Below are 15338 nucleotides of genomic sequence, written 5' to 3'. Positions count from 1 at the left end.
TGATGATACTTGTGGAGTTATTCACTTGCAATTTGGGCGTCTCCCCATGCAGGTTGTTTCATGTGTTCCATTAGTGTACACACAGCCAGATTTCTGACACTTGAAATGTACATAGATACACAATAGACAGTCATAACAGAAAGAATGTAGGCTACAGTCGACATTTAAGTGGAACCGGGCACTTGGACCTGCAGTGTAATTCTAACCTCAGAGCTCTAACAGACCAGAGAGTGAAGTTTAACACCAGAGACTCAACTATCCACAGCCCTTTGTGATGAAAGCAATTGTCGCTGGCATCGCCACACATCTAATTAAACTAATCAGGCAAGCTGCAGTGACTGTGTCAACGTGCACTTCGGAGACTTGGGCGTGAGCCTCTAAATGTCTCTGCTTGCTTCACGGTAACGTCCGGTGGATATTCGTCTCTTGCCACTGTCCTTAAATGCGGCTGGAATGAAGTCTAGTGAGGTTTGTTCACGACTCAAAGCATTACGACAGATCTGACCTACGTCCACAATTGGACGACATTTAAATCATATTTTTCCTCTGACAATTATGGTCTGTGGGTGCTGCGGCCAGGCCACGGTAGTGGAGCGCTACGCTCCTACCGTGAATGTGGCTTTACCCAAAACAGGAAACACTTGTGCACCGCAGTTGGTAAAAACGTGACTTTCTGCGGTGTCCAGATATGCACGCATGGATATTAGAGGAAGTGTGAGTCTGCAAAGGTTTTGACCGCACGCCTTGGCGCAGGTAGCCCGTCTGGCTCAGGGGATAGGGGTGCGTTTGTTTAAGCAGAAAAGCAAACCTGTGATATGTCTTGATACTGCACACTGACCTTAATATGGTGGTTTTGTTGTTTAAGGCTCATGCCCAATGCCTTGTTTGCAAAGTGAATCACACATGCATAAAAAAACATGGTTTAAATGGTGCAGTAGCACTTTGAAGACTTTTGGTACTGACCTTGGTCTTAAAGGAAAGCAAATGCTAATCTAATAGCTGCTCATCCGGGACTTCACTTAAAGGTATTTGTGACTGAAGAAGAGATTTTTTTTTTTTTCCCTCCCTGCCTGTCTGAGAGGGGAAGAATGCAGTCTGGCAGCAGTTTGTTCAATGAGCTCTTCAAAAAAGGAAAAAGAAAAGAAGCAAATACAATAGTGAGTTGAGGTGGTTGTGGAATGCGAGGCTTTATGCCATTCTTTTTTTTTTTTTTTTTTTTTTTTTTTTCTCTTCCCCCCAAAAGGGAACCTCTTTGCAGCATTCACAGAGACTGTTAACATGCTTTTGGTACTGCTGTTTTGGTTAGCAATGGAGTTCAAATGGAATCAACTATTTCATGTCTGTGTGTGAAAAATAGTGTCGAACTAAAATAATTAGTGACTATTTGTTTCTTCCTGTAACTTCTTCTTTAAGAGGCTCCTCTGTCCTCTACTTGTTACCTGTATTAATGGCACCAGTTTGAACTCATCAGTATAAAAGACACCTGTCCACAACCTCAAACAGTCACACTCCAAACTCCACTATGGCCAAGACCAAAGAGCTGTCAAAGGACACCAGAAACAAAATTGTAGACCTGCACCAGGCTGGGAAGACTGAATCTGCAATGAGTAAGCAGCTTGGTGTGAAGGAATCAACTGTGGGAGCAATTGTTAGAAAATGGAAGACATACAAGACCACTCATCTCCCTCGATCTGGAGCTCCCCGCAAGATCTCAACCCGTGGGGTCAAAATGATCACAAGAATGGTGAGCAAAAATCCCAGAACCACATGGGGGGGACCTAGTGAATCGCTTGCAGAGAGCTGGGACCAAAGTAGCAAAGGCTACCATCAGTACCGCACTAAGCTGCCAGGGACTCAAATCCTGCAGTGCCAGACGTGTCCCCCTGCTTAAGCCAATACATGTCCAGGCCTGTCTGAAGTTTGCTAGAGTGCATTTGGAGGATCCAGAAGAGGATTGGCAGAATGTCATATGGTCAGATGAAACCAAAATAGAACTTTTTGATAAAAACGCAACTTATTTTGTTGGAGTAGAAAGAATGCAGAGTTGCATCCAAAGAACACCATACCGACTGTGAAGCATTAGGGTGGAAACATCATGCTTTGTGGCCCTTTTTTCTGCATAGGGACCAAGGTGACTTATCCATGTGAAGGAAAGAATGAATGGGGCCATGTATCGTGGGATTTTGAGTGAAAACCTCCTTCCATCAGCAAGGGCATTGAAGATGAAACGTGGCTGGGTCTTTCAGGATGACAATGATCCCAAACACACCACCCGGGCAACAAAGGAGTGGCTTCATAAGAAGCATTTCAAGGTCCCGGAGTGGCCGAGCCAGTCTCCAGGTCTCAACCCCATAGAAACTCTTTGGAGGGAGTTGAATGTCTGTGTTGCCCAGCGACAGCCCCAATACATCACTGCTCTAGAGGAGATGGATGAATGGGCCAAAATACCAGCAACGGTGTGTGAAAACCTTGTAAAGACTTATGGAAAAAGTTTGACCTCTGTCATTGCCAACAAAGGGTATATAACAAAGTATTGAGATGAACTTTTGCTATTGACCAAATACTAATTTTCCACCATAATTTGCTAATCATCCATCCATCCATCCATCAATTTTCTTCCGCTTATCCGAGGTCGGGTCGCGGGGGAAGTAGCATTAGCAGGGACGCCCAGACTTCCCTCTCCCCAGCCACTTCATCCAGCTTTTCTGGGGGTATGCCGAGGCGTTCCCAGGCCAGCCGAAAGACGCAGTCTCTCCAGCGTGTCCTGGGTCGTCCCTGGGGTCTCCTCCCGGTGGGACGTGCCCGAACACCTCACCGGGGTGGCATCCGAATCAGATTCCCCAGCCACCTCATCTTGCTCCTCTCGATGTGGAGGAGCAGCGGCTCTACTCTGAGATCCTCCCGGATGACCGAGCTTCTCACCCTATCTGTAAGGGAGAGCCCGGACACCCTGCAGAGGAAACTAATTTCGGCCGCTTGTATCCCGGATCTTGTTCTTTCGGTCACGACCCACAGCCCGTGACCATAGGTGAGGGTAGGAACGTAGATCGACCAGTAAATCGAGAGCTTCGCCTTTCTGCTTAGCTCCTTCTTTACCACAACGGACCGATACAAAGTCTGCATCACTGCAGACACTGCACAGGTCCTAGGTGAGGGACCAGACAAAGCACGGCTCAAAGACCCCTTATGATGACGACAAACAATGGACTCAGTTTTCCCTTGCCCGGACCCGGGTCACCGGGGCCCCCCTCTGGAGCCAGCTGGAGTCGGGCTCGAAGACGAGCGCCTGGTGGCCGGGCCTGCGCCCATGGGGCCCCGAGCACAGCCCCCACCTTGCTAATCCATTCTTTAAAAATCAGACAATATGATTTTCTGGCTATTTTTTCCCCCTCATTTTGTCCCTCATAGGTGAGGTATACCTATGATGGAAATTACAGGCCTCTTTTCATCTTTTTAAGTGGGAGAACTTGCGCAATTGGTGGCTGACTAAATACTTTTTTGCCCCACTACATATGTTATAAAAGCAGTGATTTAGTAACAAGCAAATCCCAGAAGGCGGAAAAAAAAACGAAAAAAAAAAAAATCATGTTACATTTTTGTGGGGGGTGGGGACAACAGCAATGGAGATTTGAAGGCCATACTCCCAAGACCTACCATCACATGGTACCCTTCTGTGGTAGAATCATGCACACAAAAAACACTTGAGCTAAAGGTGCACAGCATTTTTTTCAACACTTTGTTCTTCATTCTTTTCGTAGTGTAACATTTTTGTGCGCTTTTTTATTTATTATTATTTTTTTTTAGCCCCATTTCCAATGTCTTTTTAAAATCTTAAAATCACAATTACTGGTAGTTTATGAAGTTCTTTCTTTCAAATAATGAAATTGAAGTTCCTTAAAGATATGCTGTCGGTAAGAACTAACCCACCAGCTTTTCCACTTCTTTGGCGCTGCATTCAAAGTAGCCGTCTGGTGACTATTTCAAAGAATCACTCCTTTAAGGAGCTGTAGATCTTCCCGTATTACAGCAGCGATACTGCAGGTGTTCTCAGAAAAATAGAAAGATACGTGTTGATGACTGCATGATTCACCTTATTTGGGCTTAAGGGGCCCATAACTGGATTCCCCCCCTCCCCCACAATCTTCATCTTCTCATATTTTCCATGACTGTGGGATCCCGCGTAGCCAATTACGTGTTCTCCATTATCTGTAGCTGTGGCCATGTTGTCTTTTTTTCCCTACTTTGTAACATTTGCTTGTCATCCTGTCAAGCTGTGTTCGAATGACATGCTTGTTGTGGTTATATGTAATGTAATGAGGCCATGTGTCTTCTGCGCTGGTCTGTTTTCCGTCTGCCTTGCATTCTCTTCCTACTGGGTCCTTATGGGGTTCATGACATCCTCATTAGAAGCCGTGACTTCCCATGTTTCGTATCCTACAGTATGTTGTTGCATGATAGGAATAAGGCTGGATTTACTGCATGTTTCAAGCGACACAATTCCAATTGTGTGTCACATTTGAGATATGCGTCCTGGCAACATAAATAGAAAAAAACGCATCTAATTTATATCTTCATATTCCAATTAGGCCTCTTATAAATGTGATACTTATTGGCTATCTGCCAATGTGAGTACTACATAAACGCACGGATTGGATATACCCTGTCAAATGCAATCTTGATGTCACTGAAATAAACTGGTGACGTATACGTATAACACAATAAAAAAACAAAGCGAAAGCATAGAAAATTATCCATTCATTTTCTGAGCCGCTTGTCCTCACTAGGGTTGCGGGCGTGCTGGAGCCTATCCCAGCTATCATTGGTCAGGAGGCGGGTTACACCCTGAACTGGTTGCCAGCCAATCGCAGGGCACATAGAAACAAACAACCATTCGCACTCACATTCACACCTACGGGCAATTCAGAGTTGTCAATCAACCTACCATGCATGTTTTTGGGATGTGGGAGGAAACCGGAGTGCCCGGAGAACACCCACGCAGGCACGGGGCGAACATGCAAACTCCACAAAGGCGGGGCCGGGGATTGAACCCCGGTCCTCAGAACTGTGAGGCAGACGCTCTAACCAGTCGCTCACCGTGCCACCCATAGACAATTGAATGTGGTCTAAATATGCTACATCATAAATGTGTCCATTGTTAATTTAGCAAAATAATTGCCTGGCTGCCAGTAGAGTAATTTGGAGATGAGCCCAATGATGGGAACAGTAAGCCAAGGTCAACTAAATGCTATCTAACCTGTAATAATAATAAAAAAATCAGTTCATGTGTTATTGGTTACTTCCATGTTGCCACTGCATTTGAAATATACAGTCAAAGAAATCTGATATAGGTTTCAAACGGAACTTGGGCACTTGGACCTGCAGTGTCGTCGTCTAAGTAGCGTTGTAGTGTCATTTCCAATAGGAAATAATGTGAATAAAAATGTCAGGTCCAAAATGTCACCATCATTAAACCTTCTATTAACTGGCAACTGCAAGTGAGAAAATAAGGTCACAAGTGTTAATGACGGGAAGAGTAAGCCAAGGTCAACTAAATGCTATCTAACCTGTAATAATTTAAAAAAAGCAGTGTTATTGGTTACTTCCATGTTGTCACTGCATTTGAAATACACAATATACAGTCAAAGAAATCTGATATAGGTTTCAAACGGAACTAGGTCACTTGGACCTGCAGTGTAGTCTAAGTAGCGTTTTAGTGTCATTTCCAATAGGAAATAATGGAAATAAAAATGTCAGGTCCAAAATGTCACCATCATTAAACCTTTTACTAACTGGGAACTGCAAGTGAGAGAATAAGGGCACAAGTGTTAATATTAAAAGGTTAAAACTTTGGAATTCTCAGGTTGGTCATGTTGTGAGATTTAATGATGTATGTATGTATAATAATGCTTTTTATTATAGTCATAATAGTGCATTTTAATACAACAATTCATAGTCATTTTAATATAATTTTATGTATAATATACTTAATTTAAATATAATTCAACAATCCTTTATTAAAATAATGTTGAATGTGTATAAAAAATCTTTAATTTAGTAATATTTGTTTTATTTATGATGTATAAATTAATCAGTAATTTAATTAGATAAATAAAATGAGAAAATAACCAATTTCAACCAATTTTAGGAAAAAAAGGTAAATTAATGCAATAAATATTACTTCATAGTTGTCTTGATAGAGCTTGTAAATGCTCGGCACACCAGATTAAAGAATAGAGGAGGCCCTGTTGGGCACATGGTCCATACTTCGCCCATCACTGGTCACGTAATGACGATGGAAGCTGCTTATGAATACGCCTACCGTGAACTCCACAAAAGATGTGCAGGGTAAATTACAACCGTTCGGTCCGGTATAGAAAAGTGCAATTCAAGTTTTATGCCTCAATATTTGATTTGGGAGCCTGTTTCTCCAGGCAGAAAGCAATTTCATAAATCTGACACGAACATGAGATACAGCTTTTATATATAAAGGATTGACTCAACAAACATGTTTTGCAAGCTTGACCACGCTAAGTCTATGGTTTACTTTTCAGTGCCTTTTCCTAATGTTTACCCTCTTCACAATGCACACGCAAAGACTGTTCTGGTTGTGTGACATGAGCAATGTGAAACACAACAGTGTGTACACTTATCAGTCTAAAGGTAAACCTACACAATCTAATGACCACAGGTTGTTGAGGAGCTAGTGTGTTTGTTCTTTACTACCCTGAGATACTCTAGCAGGTACCTGAAAAGGAAATGGTGGTAAACTGGAGGTTGTCCTATTTCTTGTGTTCTGCGAGTAGGATGATAAAATAACTTTGAAGTGGCACCTGTCCTGTCGCCAAATACAACCTCAATTCCAATGAAGTTGGGACGTTGTGATAAACATAAATAAAAACAGAATACAATGGTTTGCCAATCATGTTTAACCTATATTTAATTGAATACACTACAAAGACAAGATATTTAATGTTCAAACTGATAAACCTTATTGTTGTTAACTTTGAATTTTATGGCTGCAACACGTTCCAAAAAAGCTGGCACAGGTGGCAAAAAAGACTGAGAAAGTTGAGGAATGCTCATCAAACACCTGTTTGGAACATCCCACAGGTGAACAGGCTAATTGGGAACAGGTGGGTGTCATGACTGAGTATAAAAGGAGCTTCCCTGAATTGCTCAGCCATTCACAAGCAATGATGGGGCGAGATTCACCTCATTGTGAACAAGTGCGTGAGAAAATAGTCGAACAGTTTAAGGACAATCTTCAACGTACAATTGCAAAAAATGTAGGGATTTCATCATCTACGGTCCATAATATCATCAAAAGGTCCAGAGAAACTGAAGAAATCACTGCACGTAAGCGTCAAGGCCGAAAACCAACATTGAATGCCCGTGACCTTCGATCCCTCAGGTGGCACTGCATCAAAAACCGACATCAATGTGTAAAGGATATCACCACATGGGCTCAGGAACACTTCAGAAAACCAATGTCAGTAAATACAGTTCGGCGCTGCACCCGTAAGTGCAACTTGAAACTCTACTATGCAAAGCAAAAGCCATTTATCAACAACACCCAGAAACGCCGCCGGCTTTTTTGGGCCCGAGCTCATCTAAGATAGACAGATGCAAAGTGGAAAAGTGTTCTGTGGTCCGACGAGTCCACATTTCAAATTTTGCATTATTTTGCAAATTATTACACAGTTTAATAGGACAGCGTATTGTCTGGCAAAATTTAACATTTCTCAACAAAAATGCTGTCTGCTGGGTTACTTGAGTCGACTGCTGTCACGAAAAGCTTATAAAACGTGTTCAAAATAATCTACTCATATTTAATTCTAAATATTTATAATTCCCCTTATGGTAAAAATCAGACAATGGAATTTTCTGGATTTTTTATTTTTTATTTTATTTTTTTTCTTATGTTGTCTCTCATAGCTGAGGTATACCTATGATCAAAATTACAGGCCTCTCATCTTTTTAAGTGGAAGAACTTGCACAATTGGTGGCTGACTAAATACTTTTTTGCTCCACTATAGTAGAAAAAGTGTCAATTTCATTGGAAAAAAATGCTTGGTTTTGTCATACGAGTGTCCAGAAAAGGCCAACTCTGACTGCTACTTCTGTTTGACCCAATTTTGTATCTACTTTGTCCATATTTGGCTAAGACCACCCCCTTTCTTCTGATTGGTTGCCTCCATGTAAAAGACCAACATGTGAGCGCACATGTTCATGTTGACGGCACTGACTTGGGAGCAGTGAGGTAGGCTGAGATCTTCACTCGTGGCGTAGATAAGCTTGCGAAGTTCCAATGGCCTGATATCAGGCCTCTCAGCAGAAAAATGTGTGGAGCTCAGGAATGCGTGGACGGTTTTAATTTAGATTTCACGTTTACCGAGGCACCATAGAGACAGTATTACATCCCAAATACGAGAAAAAGTTTATTTGGCAAAATATGGGACCTTTTAAAATTACCTCTATTGGACACACAATTCAAATGTTCTATTAGAGCAGGGGTGGCCAACTAGTCAGAGACTAAGAGCCACTTTTTTTTCTGTGTTACTGCAAAGAGCCACATACACGGGTACACATGAACATCATCTTTTAATCATGTATGCACGCATACACAGACCTCTGCTCAGCCAGATCTAATGAAAATAACCACACCAACATGATAATATCAGTAATTTTCAACAGTTAACATTGTGTGCACTGTCTCACACACACAAACTCTCAGTTCAAGCAAGTCCACAAACAATAATAGAATAATTTTCAATAACATCTTTCTCTTACTATGCTGCTTAGTGAGACTTCTGGCATTCCTTATCTTGAACAATCCTCTTCAAATCTGGCTTGTATTCTGTTGTTGCCACTCTAAGCAATTCTTTCAAATGAGTGTCAGTCAGAACAGATCGATGCTTTGATTTCACATGTTTCAAGGTAGAAAACACAGACTCGCAGACGTACGTTGACCCAAACATGGACAGTATCTTAAGCGCAGCTCGTTTGATGTTGGGGTATTTTTCAATTGGCACACTTTTCCAGAACTCAACGGTCCCTTCCCTTAAAACAGCTTTCAGTTGATCCTCCTCACAAAGGTCGATCATCTCCAACTCAGCCGCAGCCTCATCTGTGACGAGCGGGGCTTTCAAACAGTCTGGCTTCCAAGCCAGCTGATATGATGCAAGTGTTACGGTCTCCGAGTGTTTTGTAAATTTTTTGCAAAACTGCACCTGCTTTTCAAAGCGACCAACTTGTTCTTGCGAAGTTCAGTCCCTTTTGGAAATTCCTGTTCGATGTTAGGGTGGAGTGAGCTGAAGTGACGCTGAAGATTTGAAGCTTTGAAATGCGCTAATGCTGCGTGACATATAAGGCAGATCGGCTTGCCATTACGTTTAACAAAAAAAATATAAACTCTCCCACTCTGGCAAAAACGTCCTGTGTTCTTCTTCATATTTTCGTTTGGCTGTGCTTTTTTTCCCTGCCATTTCAAGAGGTAACTTGACGGAAATTGTTTACAACACAAATGATGTCACACCAAAGATTCTCTCGTCGCTCGTTTGACGTCACTCAAACAGGCTTACATGGTCAGTGTGCCATCTAGCTGTAGGGGGAGTGAATGACAGCGCCAGCCAAGCATTTTTGACGCATGTCATGTGACAGCTCCTGAAGACCCGCATGAAACTAGTTAAAGAGCCGCATGAGGCTCGCGAGCCGCGGGTTGGCCAGGCCTGTATTAGAGGTTAGGAAAAGAGAATAAAGAAAAGTTACGGCCTGGGTATAACCTGCCGGCGGTACAAACCTCTATTGCCCGGTTCTTTTATTCTGGTCGAGGTAAAACTTCAATGATTAGGCCGGATGGAAGGTTTAACAATTTATTCGAAAATACAAAGTCAAACAATAAGATTGGAAAAGGTTCAGCGCTGGGCTCTCCTCCACTTGGTTCAGAATAACGGCCATGGAAAAGAGAACACAAAAGTTATTGTCCGCTTGTTTTATTGCCAAAACTGCTTCCTGTCGTGACGTCATGCAGTCTTGGACCAATCCTATCTTCGCCTTAGTGTTTGGGGTCCGTTCGCACCCCTAGACCGTGGCACCCAGAGACAGAGTATGTCCACTTTCTTTAACTTTACTAATTAACGTGTTGGCTATTGCTAGTGATGCGTCAGTACATCCGCCATATTGAATTTGTCAGTTCTACTTGAGTGGCACACACACTACCAACGCTCTTGAGCGCGCCCGGCGTGAACTTCCCAATGCACCCTATGTTGATATGTTGTGCGTTTGTTGCGTCGGTGCGACTAAGTGCAATGCGATTGTATGTTTATAAGGATATCTGGATGTGTATCTGTAATGGGATGCAGTGTTGTGTAAGCGTGCAACCAGTAAATTCTAACAGTTCTAATGAAAAATCTTTTCAAGCTCACTGGTAAACAAAAATTCTGTTCTTCCCTTCCAGGTCCTGGGTCGGTGCTTCTTGACAGTGATGCAGGTTCACTTCCAGTTCCTTTCGCAGACCTTGCAGAAGGTCCAGCCAGTGGCCCAGTCCTGCCTGGCTGAGGCTCTGGCGCAGGCCCAGGAGCGCTCTGCCAACGTTCGGGCCCAAAGCGCCGAGCTCGGGCCGCTCACGGAGCTGGAGGAAGCCTCCCGCTCCTGGAAAGGTGCAGCTGAGGTATGCCATCACAGATTGTGAAGATGAAAGCTGTATTTTATAGTCTCTCTCTCTCTCTAAATATTTATATATATTTGTATATATAAATATATTTGTATGTGTGTGTGTGTATATGTGTTTGTTTTATATATAATATTACAAGAATAAAGTTGTTTTAACTTTCGGCTTTTTATTCAATTCACTTGCCTTGTTAAAACTTTGAAATTAATATCATAACAATGCAGCTTGGAAAAAATGACTTTATTCTGGTAAGATTACAACTTTTTATCGTGACAAAATGTCTTCTAGTAAAGATTTCAGTTTTTTCTTGAAGAATACAGCTTTCGTTTCATAACATTAAAAACAATTATATGGATATGAATTTATTATAACTTTACGATTTCTTTCTAAGAAATTGGCAACTTGTTCATTCCTATGGCATTAAGGGGTACACATGGTAGTTATTGTATTTTGTATACTACAGTGCCGTAAAAAAGTATTAGCCCTCTTCTCAAATTCTTCTATTTTTGTATAGTTTCCCCACTTTGTTTATGACCGTCAAATAAATGTAAATGTCAGACAAATATAAATGAACTTAAAATGCTGTTTTTAACTGATTTAATTTATTCAGGAAAAAAAAAACTATTCTAAGTTACCTGGTCCTCTGTGAAAAAGTTATGGCCCCCTAAACCAAGCAACCAGTTGGTTGGTCCATCCCCAGCAGCAACAACTGAAATCGTTTTCTACAACTGGTCATAACTATTTCACATCTCTGTGGAGGTATTTTGGCCCACTCTTCCTTGCAGAATTGTTTGAATTCAGCAAAAATTTAGGGTTTTTAAGCATGAACGGCCTTTATAAGGTCATTCCACTGCATTTCAATCGGATTCAAGTCTGGACTTTGACTTGGCCACTCCAAAACCTTCATTTTATTTTCTTAAACCATTCAGAAGTTGACTTGCCGGTGTATTTTGGATCGTTATTCTGCTGCAGAACTCAAGTACGCTTCAATTTGAGGTCACAAACTGATGGCTCAACATTCTCCTTCAGGATTTTCTGATAAAGAGCGAAATTCATGGTTGCATTAATCATAGCAAGTTGTCCAGGGCCTGAAGGAGAAAGCAGCCTAAGACCATCACACTACCACCACCATGTTTTGACTTTTGGTAAGATGTTCTTTTTCTGAAATGCTGTGCTACATTTACGCCAGATGTAACGAGACACACACACACACCTTCCAAAAAGCTCAACTTTCATCTCGTTAATCCATATAATATTCTCGCAAAAGTCTTTGGAATCATTCACGTATTTTTATTTTTTTGTGTATGCAAATGGTGGACGAGCCTTTGTTCTTTTTGGTCAGCGGTGGTTTTCGCCTTGGAACTCTGCTGCTGATGCCATTTTTGCCCAGTCTCTTCCTTATTGTTGTGTCATGAACACTGACCATAACTGTGGCAAGGGAGGCCAGCAGTTCTCTAGTTGTCCTGAGTTCCTTTGTGGCCTCCTGGATGAGTCATTGCTGTTCTCTTGGGGTAATCTTTGTCGGCCGGCCACTCCTGGCGAGGTTCACCACTGTTCCATAATTTCTCCATTTGAGGTTAATGGCTCTGCCTACGGTTCACTGGAATCATAAAGCTTTAGAAATGGCTTTGTAACTCTTTCCAGACTGATAGATGTCAATTTCTTTATTTCTTGACTGTTCTGGTATTTGTTTGGATCGTGTCATTTTGTTGCAGCTTTTTTAGATCTTTTGTCCGACTTGATTTTGTCAGGAGAAATCTTGATTCAACAGGTCTGGAGGTATTCAGGCTTGGGTGTGATCAGTGAAAATTAACCAAAAGTTGTGATTAGCCACAATTAATTCATGATTTAACAAGGCGGGTAATTACTTTTTCAGACAGGCCCAGGTCACTTTGAATAGTTTTTTTTTCCTTAAATGAAATCACCATTTAAAAACAACATTTTATGTTCACTTGGGTAATATTTGTATGATATTTACATTTGTTTGATATAAAACATTAAACTGGGGAAACGATGCAAAAATATAAGAATTTGAAAAAGGGGGCCAATACTTTTTCACGGCACTGGTATTTATTGGCGTTAACGTTTCTCCCCTATATTGGGTCATTTTACCCAAAGAGTTTTGAGTTCATAACACAATTCCTGACTTGCACCATATAAGGAAGAGGCCCTATTGTAACCAGAGCTCAACTGTTCTCCAGCTAATCAGTCCCACCGGTCCATTTTATGCCTTGTTTGTATACAATGAAGCAGAGCGCTCTGCTGTGCTCTGGTTTGCATAGTGTCTGGGGGGCTGTTGGGATTGATATGTGTCGAGGATCTTGGGGGTTTGTTTAGGATGGAGGGACATGGCCAGGACTCCCACACTCATGTTTCAGCATCTTAAAAAGTTGGACTCCTAAGTTGTAGATTCTGGGAGTGTCTGTAAAATAAAATAACAAAATAAAAATACACAGACATTGCAAATAACATCATAGAAACGGATCTCTTGTACTTTTGGACAGCTGCATCAACATATTTTTATGAATGTTGCTGCACCCTCAGGCCACGGCGAGGCTGCGGGAGAGGGGTCGTGACGGCTGCTTGGCAGGCCTCCAGGTCCAGCAGCTCTTCTGCTCACACAATACCAACATCCCTGAGCACCAGCTGAAGGACCTCAACATGAAGATCGACAGTGCTTTACAGGTAGACAACCTTTTTTTTTTTGTCATCATTTGGACGTTTAACGCACTCTTAATGGTTTTAATGGGGCCACTGGTAGTGGTGGTCTTTCGCGTTCCAGCCTATGGCCTGAACCTGAGCAGAATAAGCGGTACAAAGAATTGATGCGTGGATGTTTCAGGCATTATGCTTCTCCAATTGATTATACTAATACTAAATAATTGTTTTTCATGTAACTTAATGGAGAGCTAGCAAGAGCTTTTGAAATGTTTTGTTCAAGCGGCATTTTTGTTTTTCGGTAAAATGTTTTCTGTTAAAAAAAATGTAAAAACAAAATTATACTCAAATGTACCGGTAACCTTCAAGACCTACCAGGAGTTGACTGGCTGTTAGCAGGACAGACATTCCTGTCTTTTGCATTTGTGTGTGTGTGTGTGTCTGTACAATAAAAGGCCATTCAATGCCGCCTGCTTCCTTGTTCTTGTCAAACACTGCTCATTGCAGACACTGGCGAGTTTCACTGGTAAACACAAGATCAAAATAGGATGGACTGGTTTTTTGTTTTGCTGTAATATTTTTTATTTTGGTTTTGAAGTTTCAGTATACATCTGTCTACCTTCCATTCACCTGTCCATCTATCATCCATCTATCTATTCATCTACCCACCTGTCTGTCTATTTGTCCATGTCTATCCATCTAGCCATCCATCCATCCATCATCCAGTCTTTTCACTCATCTATCCAGCCGCCTATCTGTAATGTTGTTAATGGAGTTCCACTGGCTTGAGTGTCTCTCCCGTCCGCAGGCGTACAAGGCAGCGTTGGAGAGCCTGGGCCATAGTGAGTACGCGCTGAAGGCCGGCTTCCATCTCAACCCCAAATGCGTGGAGGCAGCCTTGCAGGTGGGCCATCTCTCGCAATTGCTACTTCGAATGATGGCTACTTGCTAAGACGCCTGAGGTGCGCGCGTGTGTTTTTTTTTGTTGTTGTCACAGGGCTGCTGCGGCGAGGCGGAAGCGCAGCAGGCGGGCCGGATGCAGACCACCTCCCAGCCCATCCAATGCGAGCTGCCCACCATCCCCGTGCAGATTGGTTCGCATTTCCTCAAGGGCGTGTCCTTCAACGAGTCAGCGGCGGAGAACCTCAAACTGAAAATGGTATGACCGTTTTCATAGTGTCGCCTGAAAAGTTGTCTTGTAGATATAGATAAATGTGTGTGGTTCCCTCTCAGCAAACCATGCTGCAGCTAATTAAGGAGGCGCTGGGCCAAAATGGGGTGACCCCCAGGGACGACTCCCCCGTCACCGAAGTGCTCAACCAAGTGTGTCCATCCAGCTGGAGGGGGGCCTGCAAGACGGCCGTCCAGCTGCTGTTTGCTCAGGCTGGTTTGGTGAGTACAGAAACCGAAATGCAGCGTTGAATGCGGAAGTAATGTCTCCACAAGACTCTGCCAGCTGTAACTGGGCTACATAAGGGGTGTACGTTGATCGCCCGATTAAAATAAATAAATAAAAAGTGGTGACAACTGATGTGAATTGCAGTACACATTGATTATTGTCACTTTGAACACGCCTTGCCTGTTGAAGCGTCGCATTTCAATCGATGGCACGAGAGGCACCCCAAGCAGAACAAAGCCCGGCAGTCCACCAGCAGCCCTTCCCGGCCCCGACGCACCCACGTTGGTCCAGGAACAGCTGCCGGTGGACCTCCTTGCGCAGCTTACATCCCGTCCCGAAGCGGAGGTATACCGGCTACCGTTCCCCCTTGCCTCCCACCTCAGATCAGATGAGACGACGCGCCAAATTTAAGCGTATCATTAAGCGGCAAAAAAGAAAAATGAAACAAGTATTCCCATGATTATTTTGTTTATTGTTACTTGGCCATTTCTATATTTCTATACCTGCGTTGCCGTTAAGAGTCTTCCTGTGTTTCTAATTTGACTTGAATTTTTGGAATTATGCAAAGAAATCACTGTTCATAGGCAGCATCCAGTTTCTAATCCGATAAAC

The 15338-nt window shown here is 42.6% G+C and overlaps 1 protein-coding gene across 5 annotated transcripts in view; it reads left to right on the top strand.

Annotated features, from left to right (window-relative positions):
• The window catches only part of LOC133474141 (granule associated Rac and RHOG effector protein 1-like), a 72164-nt gene that overhangs the window by 40309 nt on the left and 16517 nt on the right, over positions 1-15338 (top strand). For 4 of the 5 annotated variants that reach the window (XM_061765504.1, XM_061765509.1, XM_061765507.1 and 1 more), the window contains 5 exons: positions 10457-10669; positions 13214-13354; positions 14031-14231; positions 14325-14486; positions 14561-14719. In XM_061765504.1, the coding sequence (XP_061621488.1) occupies positions 10457-10669; positions 13214-13354; positions 14031-14231; positions 14325-14486; positions 14561-14719 (876 nt within the window). The remainder of the gene's footprint in view (positions 1-10456; positions 10670-13213; positions 13355-14030; positions 14232-14324; positions 14487-14560; positions 14720-15338) is intronic. The other variant, XM_061765508.1, reaches the window with a different exon arrangement.

The sequence above is a fragment of the Phyllopteryx taeniolatus genome, chromosome 2, assembly GCF_024500385.1.
Source record: "Phyllopteryx taeniolatus isolate TA_2022b chromosome 2, UOR_Ptae_1.2, whole genome shotgun sequence".
NCBI lineage: Eukaryota > Metazoa > Chordata > Actinopteri > Syngnathiformes > Syngnathidae > Phyllopteryx > Phyllopteryx taeniolatus.
Note: the sequence above shows the minus strand (reverse complement) of the source record. Positions and strands in the feature narration are given on the sequence as shown.